Genomic DNA, 15,882 nt, shown 5'->3' with positions numbered 1-15,882 from the left:
AAATCAAAATATATTGAACTTGTGTGTATATTTTTGAATGCCCCCGAACGTCGATAATCTGCCCCCGAACGTCGATCATCTTAAAAATGATTTTAATTTACAGGGTTTGGTCAAAACAACAAAAAAAAATTTGAAAAGAAACGAATAATGATTTGACTGTGTAACGCGCAAGTTTTTATTTACAAATTAAATAGAATTCAGAATGTATATATCATTTTAAATAGATTACATTGAATTTTTTCACTATTCGGTAATTTCCAGATCCACGGATATTAGGAAGATCTATATACGAAAGATCGCAGTGAAAAAATCCAAATTTAATTAAGATGATATTTTCACTACAATCTTAATTTAAAACATGATTGAACTTTGATGGGAATCTCAGTTTTACGGTTGCCTTTTTTATCTAGAGGCTGAATAAATGAGAATTTCGTAAGTGCGAACTGGCATAAGTGCATCAAAAGAATACGCAAACATTGGTATAAGTGCCGTAAGTGCAAATTGCCATAAGTGCAAAGCAGTTGCAAAGGTTTGCATAAGTGCGATTTGGCATAAGTGCAAATCCTATGCCAATATTTTCAAAATTAATTTGGCGCTAGTTCACATATAAGCCAATGTTTGGTTTGACGCCGGCTCTAGCCCAATAAGCGACATTGGTAAAGAAGGAGGCGTGAACTTCTACTTAAATGCTCTCCCGCAGTGCTCCGTGATAAGACTGTAAGGACTTCTGGGAGCACCTAGATAACCTAAAAAAAAAAAAAAAGGTAGCACCGGTGATATTTATCTCTACTTTGTAAGAATAAGAAATGTAAAGAAAAATGATTAACAAATCTCTACAGTAGTATGCACACATATGAAGATGAAGAAAAGAAAAGTCAAATTGGAAATGAATTTAGTTTTTACATAAAACTGCTCACTTAAATTAGACAGCAAACCCTTACAAGTTGTTGTCAGAAAACGCAAAACATTATCTTAATATAACTTGCCGGTGGCAGGGCTTTTTTATCGTATTCGGCCGAATACCGAATAGTTTAGTTTTTGTGGCATTTGTAACATTTTTTTTGTAATTACACTTTACAACTGATGACGATCTTTTCAAAAACAGGTCGAAATATTACAACAATAAATTTAGTACACAGCTGTTTTATATTCTTTATACTTTACACATATATAAATACTCCTTTCTTTTTATTTTTCAGTTACTCAAGTGCTAAATAAGTCATTACGGTCGTTTCACAGAGCACCGCAGAATAGCATTAAACCAGGAAGCTTCCGCCTCCTTTCGTACCAATAATGCATATATGGTCAGAGCAAGATTCGAACCACGAAAGTCCGTTTCGTAAGTTAGAACTCTAACCACTACACCACGGCTTTTTATACGTTTGTGTGTGTGTGTGACTTTCGAATTATATTTCAAAAATTAAATTTATAGGTAATTTAATTACAAATCAACAATGAGCTAAAGAACAAGTCCAAACTGGAATTTTTTTGATGTTGCTGAAAATAATCGTTCGAAAGCATTTTGTAATTTTTGCAAAATAAAAAGCAGGATCATCTAATATAAATTGACAATGAAATTTAAGAGGGCATATTAACAAAGATTTTCAGAATAAACATCTGAAAATTTTTAAAAAATTGAAAGACTTATTTTATTGGGTCTCCAACTAGTAAAAAATATTACTTTCATAAAACCAATACGTAACGAAACAATTTTGCAAAAAACGGTACAAAATTTTCTTCTTTCGTGAAAAATACCGTTTAAATCGAACTACATTGGAAGCAACCACTTCTGAGCGTGACTTGAGAATTCAAATTACCAATAATCTTAAAGTAGAAGCCCAATCCATCATTGCCTCATATAAAGCAAATCAAATGCTAGGCGTCCTAAAACACACTTTCTAATCTCGTGATGCTTCTTTATGGAAACAACTCTACTCCATCCGTCCTTTACTTGAGTTTGCAACTCCAGCTTGGAACCCTCATTTGGTGAAGGATGAACAAACTATTGAATCAATACAGCGCAGAGCCACAAAAATACCAGACAAACTAAAAAAGTTAGACTACAAGTCCAGATGTTTACAACTTGGCCTATATTCTCTTGTTGAACGTCGTAAACGAGGTGACAGCTATCCTTAGTGAAAGTTGCAATATGAGCTTCACAAAAACTAACTATAACTTGACAATCTATGATATGTATTTTTTCAGTTATTTTTTACTTGTGTTGTAACAAATATATACTACTACTACTACTACTAAATCGAAACAATAATTCCTTGTTTTTTAAATACTGGTACGAAACGAAATAAGGTTCGAAACTAAATAAAGTACAAAACGAAATAAGGGTAGACTTTCGTTTACGAAATATTAAGTTAGTAAGTACTAAACGCGCATTTATTCTGCTTGAATGTTAAAGTTCACGTATTGCTCGGGAGTGTGGGAATCGTAAAATATGTTGCGGGCGGGGGAATTAAGTGTTCCGTAAAAACCGATACGAAACAAAATTTTCCTGTTTCGTAAAGTTACGACACGAAACAAAACAAGCTTTACTTGTTTCTTAAAAACACGATATAAAACGATGTATTTTTTTGTTTCGTAAAAACGGCATGAAAAAAAAATATCGTTTTGTATCGTGTCAAACCGACTTTCCGAGAGGATACGAGAAGACGCAGATGCTTAATAACAACAAAGAATGAGATAATAATGCAATCATTCTAAATAACATCCGAGTTTGAGGGCATATTTAAGAAGTATAGGAAACGGACATTATGTGAACCAAAAGCACTTTTTTTTTAATTCGCATTGTTTGCTTGAATTTAAACCTCTCTTTTTGTAACAAAAAATAAATATAAATTATTGGGTTTTTGCTCAAAATTATTTCATAAGGTTTGGCGGATGAACATACAATATTTTAGAATTATAAATTGCATTTAAATTATTTATGGCACTATTTTATGCTTGCATACAAAATCGAAACACCAAAGTAAAAAAAAAAAAAAAAATTAATAACAAAAAAAATCTCATAACAATAGACCCTAGCCGATGGTTAGCGAGACCATGTCTATATATAATGTATACCCTATATATATATATATATATATATATATATATATATATATATATATATATATATATATATATATATATATATATATATATATATATATATATATATATATATATATATATATATATATATATATATATATATATATATATATATATATATATATATATGTATGTTCCAGGTAAAAAAAACAAAAAACTATTCAAACTAAGATGAGTAAAATATATTTATTAGTTAAATTTTAACAAATATTTTAAATTTTACTTTAACGCAGAAGGCCTTTCATATAAAATCTGATACATATATATATATATATATATATATATATATATATATATATATATATATAATATATATATATATATATATATATATATATATATATATATATATATACATACACATGTAGGTCCCTGTAAGCCACTTTGGTGTAAAATAAAGAGTACATGCATCGACTAACAAATTGGTAGAACAAGGGAGTGATGCTACATCGACTAAGGGTTTTTTGTTGTGACAGAGTTAAGTTTAGGGTCGTATTTTTATTTAAATATAGTTATATTTTTATAAACATTGCTTTTTCTATAAATATTTGTTTTTGTAAATTAATGAATAAAAAAATATCAAATGCAATATCAATTCAAACTAATTAATAAATATTTTTATAGTAAAATATTAAATTGAAGTAGAAATAGACATAAAACAAAAATATATATAAAAACAGAAAATATGAAAAAAAGAATAATAATAATTAGTAAAAATTTTTTTGTGGAAATAAAAAAATGTCCCTGTTAGCAACCATTAGTGTTAAATAAATAAAACATATTAAACTATTTTTGTAAAAAGATGCATTGTATAGCAAAGTTTGATAAAATACTTTTAAGCCAGATATTAATACTTAAATTTAAATGATGCTATAATATATATATATATATATATATATATATATATATATATATATATATATATATATATATATATATATATATATATATATATATATATATATACACTAATAAAACTATAATACTTATAATAATAATAAAACTATAATACTTATAATAAAAACTATAATACTTAAATTTAAATGGTGCTATTATATATATATATATATATATATATATATATATATATATATATATATATATATATATATATATATATATATATATATATATATATATATATATAGATATAGATATATATATATGTATATATATATATATATAAATATATATATATATATATATATATATATATATATATATATATATATATATATATATATATATATGTATATATGTATATATGTATATATGTATATATGTATATATATATATATATATATATATATATATATATATATATATATATATATATATATATATATATATATATATATATATATATATATATATATATATATATATATATATATATATATATAGTTATTTAGGTACTCCAAGAAGTCCTTACAGACTTATCACAGAACACTGCGGAATAGCATTTAACCAGGAAGTTCATTCCTCCTTTCTTACCAATGATGCATATATGGCCAGAGCCGGCTTTGAACCACGAACCTCCAGTTCTGAAGTCAGAACTCTAACCACTACACCATGGCTGGCTAATTATATATATATATATATATATATATCGTCAGTCATACATGTTTCAGTCATACATATATCTTGTAAATCCCAATTCGATCAAAAATGAGTTTTTGATACTGTTATATAGTGTGTATAATTCCTCACTAGGTAAAATTCGTGAGTTAAATAATATCAACATTATTACAAAATTACCATTATTAAAAATACATAATCTAGCCCACCACATTATAAAAATAAACAATTTTATACTTCTCCCATAAATCTGCTTGAATTGGATTTACGAGGTTTACAAGATAGACTGACAATATTTATAATAGCACTACTTTTTAAATATAAGTAACAATATCTGTGAGGTTTAACTTCTTCAGCAAATTTTCTAACAAATCACCGTACGATAAAAATAAATAATTTTATTCTTCTCCCGTAAAAATGAACTTACGAGGTTTAGAAGATAGTCTGACGATATTTATTTATAATAGCACTACTTTTTGAATATAAGTAACAATTTCTGTGAGATTTAACTTATTTAACAAATCAATCAAATTTTCAAGAGTAAATAATGGTTTATTTTCAATAAGGTCTTCCAACATTTTATCTGCAGGAAAAGTTTCTTTTTCTAATAACTGTATTTCTATCAGGTTTAAACGTAACAAAATAGCTAATTTTTTCCAATAACCTTGGTTTAGCTTTACTGCTATGTTATGTAAATTAATAACTCCTAATTCTTTTAATTTTAAAGTTGATTTTTTTATATCCAAAGGAAAAAAGTCTTCATCTAGAGCATAATATGCGGCTTTTTTATCTTGTCTCCATACAGACGACCTTTGTTCTAAAAATATATGTTCATAAAATAATACTTGAACAATAATATTTTTGTAATATTTAAAAAAATCATTTAGTAATAAACTTAGACATTTAAAAAGATAAATTTGTAGCAATTTTAATTTTTGATTATAAATTGTAAATTTAATATAGTATATAATTATATTAAATAGAATTTTCAGGTGGGCTTTAAAATTGGAGTTACCAACATTAAAAAATTATGTGAAAAAATATTGCTTTTAGAAAATAAAAAATAAAAATACAATGCTAAAGATAGATCTGAAAAAGTTTTCTTTTAAGTGAAAATATAATTTTCACTTGTACAAAACTTGTTTCAAAGTACAAAACATATATTTATATAGTTTTGAAAAGTTGGCAGTGATAAAACAATTAGAATTTATATAGTTTTGAATAAAGTTGGTAGTGATAAAACAATTATAATTGTCAACTACTATTAAATCCAAAATAAAAAAGAAGAGAATCTTAGTAAAAATAAATGTAGTCACATCGAAAGTTTAAATAAATGCAATAAGAGCTTACTAAACAAGGTGGTGGTTTCAGTTAGGAAACACTTGTTAACAATATATTGTTTAGCTCTGCTTATAATGCAATCTGCAAATAAAAAACAAAAATGTGCTGTTGAAAAGTTTTCAAAAGCAGAATAATTAGACTTTTAGCTTAAGCTGGGCACATGTATAAATCCACCTTATTGATTTGAATCCTTTGATCAATCTTTTATGTGCTTACATTTAGCACCTCTTTAACTCAATCACCTTCTCTTTGTTCTCTATGGTTCCCTTTCTATATAAGACACTACTCTTTTTTATGCAATTTTTAATAAAATTGACCGAGCTATTTCTTTTATTCATCCTCCAATATTGTAGTTATTGGTGTCTTTAATGTTTATCCTTGATCTGAGCATGTTTAGCTTAACAATAAAACAATTTCTCCTTTAGGTGGTTTAAACCATGCTATAATTTCTCTAAAACTTTTATGTAGTACTCTTTAGACTCACCCTATCATCGTACTTTTTGTTACTAACTTAAAGATAACCTCCAAAAGAAACTCCTGAATTGAGGCAGACATGAAAGTTTCTTTTCCTCATTAGTTTCAAGTTAAGTCTCATTCTACCCATACTTTTCACCTTCTTGTGTAACCCATAGTTTTCACATTCTCGTGCAACTGCTATTTCTAATTGCAGCCATTTTTAAAAAACTTTTTCACATAAAAAAAAAGAAGGTCTCTTGAGAACAACTGTAGTTTTCCTTTATTTCATTTTTAATAACCACACTCTCCTTGCCATTTCAGGGAAAAAAGTTAACCCCATTGTTAGACATCCAAATCACTCCAGGTGATTTGGATGTCTAACAATGGAATGGTCCGCTTCTAAAGTTATTTCTCTCTTAAACTCTTCCACTGCTCGTGGTTTAGACAACATTTCAGCCATAGCCTTACAAAATTGTTCTCCAGATCTCTCTTCAATTCTCTCTTAACTATTTAATAAGTGCTTGACTGAATCTTGGTTTCCTGCCTGCTGGAAATTGGACTCTGTGATTCCAACTTAAAAAAAAAAATTTAGAACCCTCTTAACCCTTTAACTATTACCACATCAGTCATCTCTTCATTATTAGCAAGGACTCTTTAATTAACAAACAACTAATATCTGATTTTAAGCCAAACAACTTACTCTCTGACAATCAATACCTATTTTAACCCTCTCCTTTTACAGCTGGCTTGTCAACTGTTATAATAGAAAGGTTTAATCGCGTAGGTAACAAAGAATATAACTCTAGGAGGCAAAGGCTATAACTATTGACATTTCAAAGACTTTTAATAAAATCTGGCATGCTGAAATTCTTCATAAACTTGTTTCATATGGTGTATCTAGAAAAACTTTTAAAATTACTTAATCATTCCATTTTAAATTGCAGTATTTAAGTTGTCCTCAAAGACCAACACTCTTCTTCATTTTTAGTAACTTCTGAGGTACTATAAGGTTCTTCGTTCGATCCTGTGTTGTTTCTTATCTATGTTAATGATCTTCCTTACAATCTTACAACTAAAGTGGCTCTCAATCCAGATGACACATCTGTATACTCCAGACCACAAGTCACAACTTTTATTTATTTTGAACAAGCAGATCTTGAATCTGATCTCTCTTCTGTAACAGTCTGTGGCTTATAGTAGGTTGTGAGTTTTAGCCCAAACAAAACTCAGTTATTTACTGCTAACAATTGTCACAATATTGTCGACACTCCTATATTGATAAATGGCAACACCCTTACTAAGTTTAAGACTGGCAAGTTTCCGTTAAAATTTGAATTAAAAAGTTTATCAAAAGGCGAAATAGACTTCATCTTCGACTTCAGTGTCGAATTTGAAATAGAAATTTGACTTTCAGTTGGATTCAGTAACAGATGCAAATTTCATTTAACTTTCAGTTAAATTCTTCAGTTAAATTACTAATAATTTCAATTTAATTTTTAATCAACTCTCAGTAAAATTTTAAAAATTAAAAAGTTAAGTTATTAATTTTTAAATATCAATGTTTCGTGCATATCAATCTGTTCCTCATCCTTTTCCTGAACCTTGCCCCTCGGCAACATAAATTCACTAAAAAAAAAAGATAACATAATAGAAATAGATTTGTCTTACCAAGTCAATAATATTAATAGTGCACGAAGTTAGTTAAAATTTGATATAAAAGTGCCACTTTTATTTTCAGTTAAATTTGGTTAAAGAGTCCAAATTTGCCTTTAAGTTAAATTCTCTGTACACATGTCCTAAATTCATCTTGTAAGTTAAATTCAGGTTATGAAAAGTCAACTTTGCTGGTCCTCACTTATACTGAGTCATCTAAATATGTCTTCTTGGATTATCATTCACTACTGACTACTAATGGAAATCTTATATACAATTCATTGCAAAGTTAGCATTTGCTAAAGTTATGGAATATGGAATCAGGAGTAAGGAAATGCAGATAGAATAAAGCGTCTTTATTCTATCTGCATTTCCTTACTCCTGATTCCATAATCTAAAAAATTTGATAGCTTATTTGTAGCTGCGTCTAGAGCCGAATAGCTCGAATTTTGAAAATATTTGATTTTGAGTAGACATTAAGCTCAAACTCATGCTGACATAATTTTTGTAGAAATTATAAATTTGGACTATATCAAATTACTTCATAAATGCTATTATAAACATATTAATCTATATAGATTTTGAAAGACAATGAAAAAATCTATGAAAATATGTAATAAAATTGTTTTATTTTTTATTGATTTCAATAAAAATATATTTAAAGTGTTTTTTGTTCATTTATAACTTAAAAGCTAGTGACAAAATTTTGCTGCTGTGGAAATCTAACAGGTAATATATAGTTAAACCTTACATTAATCAAATAAGATATAACTCAGTCTTTACTGTATTGTATGATTCATTAATTTTTCAGTTTAAAAATTTTATATTAAATTTTTTTTTTAATGTTTCTAAAAAAATGACGGCATTATGGCATTTCAATCAATAATTAATGTGATTTTGCAATTCAAAAGAAAAAAAAGTCATAAGTAAATAAAACAGTGAATTGTGTAAAAGATATTGAAAATAATTATTATGTATAATGAAATTGTTTCAATTTTCAAACAAAATGATAAACAAGAAATAACACAAAAAAATAGAAAATATCAAAAAGCGATACAAGGAACTTTAGAGACAGCAGGGTTTTTTCTGCAAGGTTCATGAATTACTATAGAAGTTGACTTAAAACTAAATGCAAGCTTCCAATACAGCTTAAATGTGACCCTCAGCCGTCCGATCCAGAAAGAGAGAAAGATTAACTATATTAGATTTGGAGACGTCCAGTAGGTCCAAGCGATGTGTTATTGCTAATCTTGTGACTAACAACAAACCAGAAATTGAAATGCACCTAAGACATTGTACCTAATTACTGCTGCAACTGTTGCTGCACAACACGATTAAAAAGATTTATCTAATTTTGTTAAACAAATAAATCATAATCAAAATGCGGCAACTGTTTTGAAGAAGATTAATTTTGAAGTAGTGGAATGTCACCAGAACAAGCATTATTGTTTCTATTTGATGAGAATTGGTCTAAAGATCAATATAATCAAATAAGATGCACAGCTAAAATTCAAGGCATATTTTTCCTCTTTATAAGTTGGTATCAGCAGCAAAATCTCAGTGTTGTTTAAGTTAATTTTTTTTAATCAACAACTTTACTTCCAACAAGGCTGCAAGCAACCACTATTAGAGTTAAGAGAAGTTAACTGGAAGAGGAAAGATGAAGTTTATAAAGCAAGATAATGATTAACAGACAACTTAAAAGATTTCAAATTATGTGAATCAGGAAAACAAGATGAAGGGAGCAAATTCCAAAGAACTGATGTTCCAGGAAAAAAACTAGACAAAGAAAATTTTTTTGAGCACTTACTGAAATAGTGCAATTAGAAAATTGCATAGAAGTAGTTTTATATTACTTGCTTGTAATTTCATAAAAACACACCGTGTACTATTCTCTTTTTTTTTGAATTATTAGAAAGACTTCATTTAAACTGTAATATTTTTTAGTTATTAAGGAGCTCCAAAAATATTTAATGACCTTATCACAGACCACCACTGATGAGGATTTATCCAGGGAGTTTATGCCGCCTTCCATATTCTAGAAGATGGCGTGAACTCCTATGAAGGCATCTGTTTCTGAAACTCTAATCACTGCGCTATGTCTGGTGTAAAAAAATGCTTGTCATGCTCCTCATTTCAAAAATTTGGGTCAAAATTTTCACAGAAATCATTTTAACTATTTTTCAATAAATTTGCAAAATTTCAGAAAGAGAGGAAGTTCTTTTTGAATTTTGGCTGCTTTTCCTTAGTTAGGCCCCATTGTGCATGCCCCATCATAAACCTAATTTTTTTTAAAGATTGTAAATTGAAGTGCTTATTTTTGAAATCTGATTTTATGCAATTTTAGCAAGTGAAAACATTTACATTTGCTTTAATAGAAACACTCATTCATAGAATTTGTTAATATAGGATATATTTATAAGGTAATCCTAGATTTTAGATATATTGAAAAATGAAAAAATATGCATCAAAAGACTAGACCAAGCAGTCAAGCCCAGTGAAATATAGAGAAAAAATAAGGAAGAAAGGAGGGATAAAAAAATATAAAAATATATTGAACAGATGTTCTGAACAAAATAAAGACAAAATAAAAAAGAGTATATTTAAAAAAATAATAATAGAATATAGGTACATGTAATATAAATAATAAACTTAAGTGAAAATCAAGACCCATGCCTAAGGTTTAAAATAAATTAAATGAAAAACACAATGATAAGGTATTATCTTATAGCTTGAACCAAACCATGAACTAGCAATTTATCAGGTTGGGACTCGAAGCATGCTATACACGTTGATGTGTTGTTCAAAAATAATAAATGAAAAAAAATAAAAAATAATTCAAAAATAAAACTAATTACAAATGACAATAAAAAATATTTAAGGTATCTGATATGCACATATGTATATATGAATATGAATAAGCACGCATATACACATACACCCCCATATATACACACAAACATAATTTAGAAAATAGATATAATATCAAATAAAAATTTTTCACGATTATTTCTTGAACATTTTACAAAAATATAATCTAAATTATATAACTTACCATAAAGTTTATTTTCAATTTTTTCTGCTACTTCAGTTGGAGATGAATATTTTAAATCTTTAACTAAAACCCTTCTAAATCCTAAATGTGTTTGACATAGGTGTGTACTATACATGCGCATAATTTGTTCATCAACATCTTCTGCCCATATATGAAGAACATTTTCAGAAGGATAGTTTAGAATATCATTAAGGATTCTAGTTTTATACCCAGTAACCCAAATAGTATTAAGAAACGCTAGTGATATGATAATGATCAAATCCATTTTACGCTCTTTATAATCCCTTAATGCAATAGCAACAATAGCTTCTACTTGCTGATTTGTTTTTATGTCTATAATTTCAAATGTTATTCGAGACCTAGCAACTTTGAAAGAGTTTTTTAGCATGAGAATAATGTTTGATTCATTACCAGAGTGTAGAATACAAACTAAAATAAAATGAAAATTACATGAGGAGCAGAAACTAGAACAATAAAAAAAACACCATCATCTATTTCTACTTTGCAAAATCTTTAACTCTAAAGACACCATTTATATATTTTTCTTTTCAAAACATCTCCTAACAACAGACAATTAAATTGCACACCAAAATTCCAGCACAAACAGTAGTCACTTTTAGTATTTTCTGATGTCAAACTACTTTTCAATATGAGAACTCTTTACAACACACAAACCACTTTACAATAAGCATTATATGATGTCAAACCACTTTACAACATGCAAAACCACATTACATCATTCAAATCATAACATTTAGTTTTTTACAACTTATTTCACCTAATTACTTTCTCTAACTACTATAATACCATTACAAAACAATTTTTACTAACTTACTAACAAGATTATAGATGTTTTTAAACCAACTGTGGTTGAAGCTATCCTCTAACTAAATAATTAGCTGCAAACAACAATTTGCCAGTAGTTATTCTTGTAATTCATTGAATGCATATAAGTTTTATTTTTATGTGTTACTTACCTTCATCAGACATCTAAGTTGACTTTCAATGTTTAATTCTTTTCATTTAAGCTTAAGTGCTAAAACAAAAAACAAAAATAGACAATGCATCATTAAAAAAGTATTCCAAGTGCTAAATGCTGAAAAATGTACATATATAGTTAAATAAAAAAACTGTACAAAGTTTACACTTTATATTGTTTAAAAAGCAATTGCTCCAAATATTTCTTATAAGGATTTTTAAAAATATTATGAATGGTGTATTTATATAATGGATTTTTCTTAGTTAATTTATTGAACAGTTAATGAACATTTTTTAGTTTATTTATAACCAGTTAGTAACTTTTGCATAGATGTAAAAACTGAAACCAATAATTCTTTACAATATAAATTCTTTATTGTAAATTTTCATTAAACAATCAAACAACTTCATTTATTAACTTTCATAATAAACCAACGTTTGATAACAAACTTCATTTTTTTTTAATTCTTACTTTCTTCATTTGTTTTCCACAGGTATCTGGTAAACACTGCCTTCTCTAAATATTTTAAATATAAATATTTCTACCAAATACTTTCTTCTTCATTTTTATAATCTTTATTGTTTTTGGATTTTGTCTTCATTTTTCTGTGTGCAAAAAATCAATATATCTTATATTTACTTTTACACTTGAAATTTCAGAAGAAGAAAACATTTTTAAGTTGACCAATACAAAACATTTTTGGCAGTGCTAAATGAGCACAGATTTTAAACAAAAATATTTAGTTTTTTTGTTAACAATCTGAAAGAACTTTCCTGAAAATATTCTTTACATATAGTTGAATTTTTATTAATGAAATGTCAGTCAATTAAACAATCTCTGATACTCTCTAAACTGATATTTTATCTCATGACATTTCATATCATCTTCTGATTTCAATATTTTGAAACCTTTTTCTGATTTCAATATTTTATACTTCCGGAACAAAAGTGTTATTTTTTGGATAGAATTTCTATTGTTTTTCATGCACTCTAGAATAAATTATTTTATATTTAATTTATTATACTATATATATAGAGTGCATAAAAAAAATCAATTATTAATAATTCAAAGATAGGCAAAATAATGTTTTTGGATTCGAATGGAAAAAAAAATTTAACATTTTATTTAATATTTTAAATAAATCATACACTTTAAATATAGTTAAGACACATTATTGTCAGTAAAAGCTTTAATAACTAACTATAGACAAAAAAAAAAAACTATGGAAATTATGGTGCATCCAAAGGTGCACTAAACCTTATCCACCCATGGTGAATAAGAACTCTTATAAACTGCTTTATTTGCTTACTTACATGAGTGGGCCATATAGCAAATAAGACCAAATGGAAAAGATATACAAAATATAAAAATATTATTAATGATATTTTACAAATATTATTAATAGTATTTTACAAATATTATTAATAATATTTTACAAATATTAATAATAATATTTTACAAATATTAATAATAATATTTTACAAATATTATTAATAATATTTTACAAATATTATAAAAATATTTTACAAATATTATTAATAATATTTTACAAATATTATTAATAATATTTTACAAATATTATTAATAATATTTTACAAATATTATTAATAATATTTTACAAATATTAATAATAATATTTTACAAATATTAATAATAATACTTTACAAATATTATTAATAATATTTTACAAATATAAAAATATTTTACAAATATTATTAATAATATTTTACAAATATTATTAATAACATTTTACAAATATTATTAATAATATTTTACAAATATTATTAATAATATTTTCTTACTCAAAATCTCTTATTTTCTACAGATTTTATAAAACCAATTTTATGAATGTTTTTTTTTTCTTCTTAATACTCAGTAAATTTATGTTGTTTCTTAAAACTCAATAAATACTTTTTCTAAAAACTTGCTAAATTTATGTTTGGAAACTTTTCTGTTTCTCTCTTCCATTTTTTAACATTCTCATGCAAAGCAATTAAAAAAAAGAAAAACTGTGATTGGCAAGATTTGTGGAATTCAACAGTCGACATAATTTGACACCCAGTATGTTTATTCAAGAGCTTTAAAAATAATAGTTGTAAACTTTTTAAATCGTAAATTGATAATAGTGACATGGTCTAATATTAGTTTAATATTTCTAATAACAGTAAGTTATACGATGTTAGTCTTCAAGTTATGCTCGAAATACAAATATACAAAATGAATTTCTGCAACATTAATAGAATTTAATGAATTGGCTTTTATTTTTATAAGTTCAGTTTGATGATCTAAATAAATTTTGAAGTTAATTTATGCTTGTACTGCTTTCTTTAGTATTTATCAAACTCTTGCTATGCTAAACTAACAATCATATGTTAAAGCAAATTATGATACATTAATTATGAAAAAAATTAAACTTTAAAATATGATCTATATCTGTTGATATATTTACAAGATTATAAATTTATTGCTTTAATAAACACCATGACAAAAATTAAATTAAATTGTATTATATTGTTACTTTTTTTTTAAATTTATTTTAAAAATTAAAAAAAGTTATTTCAAGGTTGATAAAAAGTGTTACTTTAGCTATGACTAACTCACTACTAAATAAGCTTTTCCAATATAAAGCTTTACTATTACTAAATTATACTAAGTTTTTGTAAACCCATTTGAAAATACGAAGAAAAATATATATACTTATAATTTCTACCTTACTGTTTGTTTTCATTCGATTTTACGTTAGTGGTAATAATATTAAACAAAGTAGATTAATTTCAATGTCTTTAATGTTATTTGATGTATTTCCAATACATATTTTATATATACATTTTAGAAATTGAAAGATAATAGTTAGCAGAAAAATAGGATTTCCGAAAGAAATACTTCTGAAAAATCCCATTAAAAAAATGCATTACAATAAGTCCACTTTCGATGACGTTTCGGAATAGAGAACGCTTTGTCACGCCAATATTGAACCTTTCATAAATCGGCAAAAGCGCAAAGCATTGTAGTTGAATTCATTTTAATCAAAACAAATGTCGTAAAGCCTAATAGGTTTTAACAGTAGTGTTCAATTGTGTGAAAACAGTGAGATTGCACTTTGTGAAAACAGTGAGATTGCACTTTGTGAAAACAGTGAAATTGAACTTTTTGAAAACAATGAGATGAACGTGAAAATACTGAAGGTGAACTTACTATTAACGGAGAAGTTGAACTTTGTGAAAACAGTGCTTCACTGTTTTCACAAAGTTTAACTTCACTCTTTTTGCATAATTCGATCTCACTGAGGGAAGTTGACTTCAGTTCAAAAAACAACTTTTTTGAAAAATATATGCAGAGACCCCCTTAATGTGTTCTATCTAATACAAGAACACTAGATTTAAAATTTTTTTGAATAAAAAATATTTAAAGGGGTCCCTCAAGACCCTCGAATATTTAATGGGTCCCTAATATTTTCAAAAAAAAAGTTTTTTAAAAGTATGTCAACCTGGTACTCAAATGAAGCAAAGTTATATAAAAATTTCAAAAATAATATTTAATTTGGAAAAATTTTAACTTATTTATCAAAATTGTCATAAAAATACATTAAAAATGCATTTTTTTGTTTTTTTGTTAAAAAACGTAATTTTTCAAAACAATACAAATACCTTATAGAGAAGAACTGTCAACTCCTGTTTTGAGCTACAAAGAGAAATTAAAACAAAAAAATAAAGTT

General features: G+C 26.1%; 1 protein-coding gene across 1 annotated transcript; it reads right to left on the bottom strand.

Annotated features, from left to right (window-relative positions):
* Positions 1-5,114: 5,114 nt before the first annotated feature.
* LOC100200043 (uncharacterized) lies at positions 5,115-15,164 on the bottom strand. The gene is made up of 4 exons (XM_065791083.1): positions 14,878-15,164; positions 12,166-12,224; positions 11,189-11,617; positions 5,115-5,500 (listed from the first exon to the last, which is right to left on the bottom strand). The coding sequence occupies exons 2-4, from the start codon at positions 12,176-12,178 to the stop codon at positions 5,142-5,144; spliced, it is 801 nt and encodes a 266-aa protein (XP_065647155.1). The 5' UTR covers positions 12,179-12,224; positions 14,878-15,164; the 3' UTR covers positions 5,115-5,141.
* Positions 15,165-15,882: the final 718 nt, after the last annotated feature.

The sequence above is a fragment of the Hydra vulgaris genome, chromosome 02 (genome assembly GCF_038396675.1).
Source record: "Hydra vulgaris chromosome 02, alternate assembly HydraT2T_AEP".
NCBI classification, from domain to species: Eukaryota; Metazoa; Cnidaria; class Hydrozoa; order Anthoathecata; family Hydridae; genus Hydra; species Hydra vulgaris.
The sequence above is the reverse complement of the archived record's forward strand: the minus strand, read 5'-3'. Positions and strand labels throughout refer to the sequence as shown.

Excerpts from the sequence above, each read along its gene's own strand:
- LOC100200043 (XM_065791083.1), bottom strand. Across the intron at positions 5,501-11,188 it reads AATTGAAAATAAACTTTATG|AACAAAGGTCGTCTGTATGG; the intron begins GTAAGTTATATA and ends ATATATTTTTAG.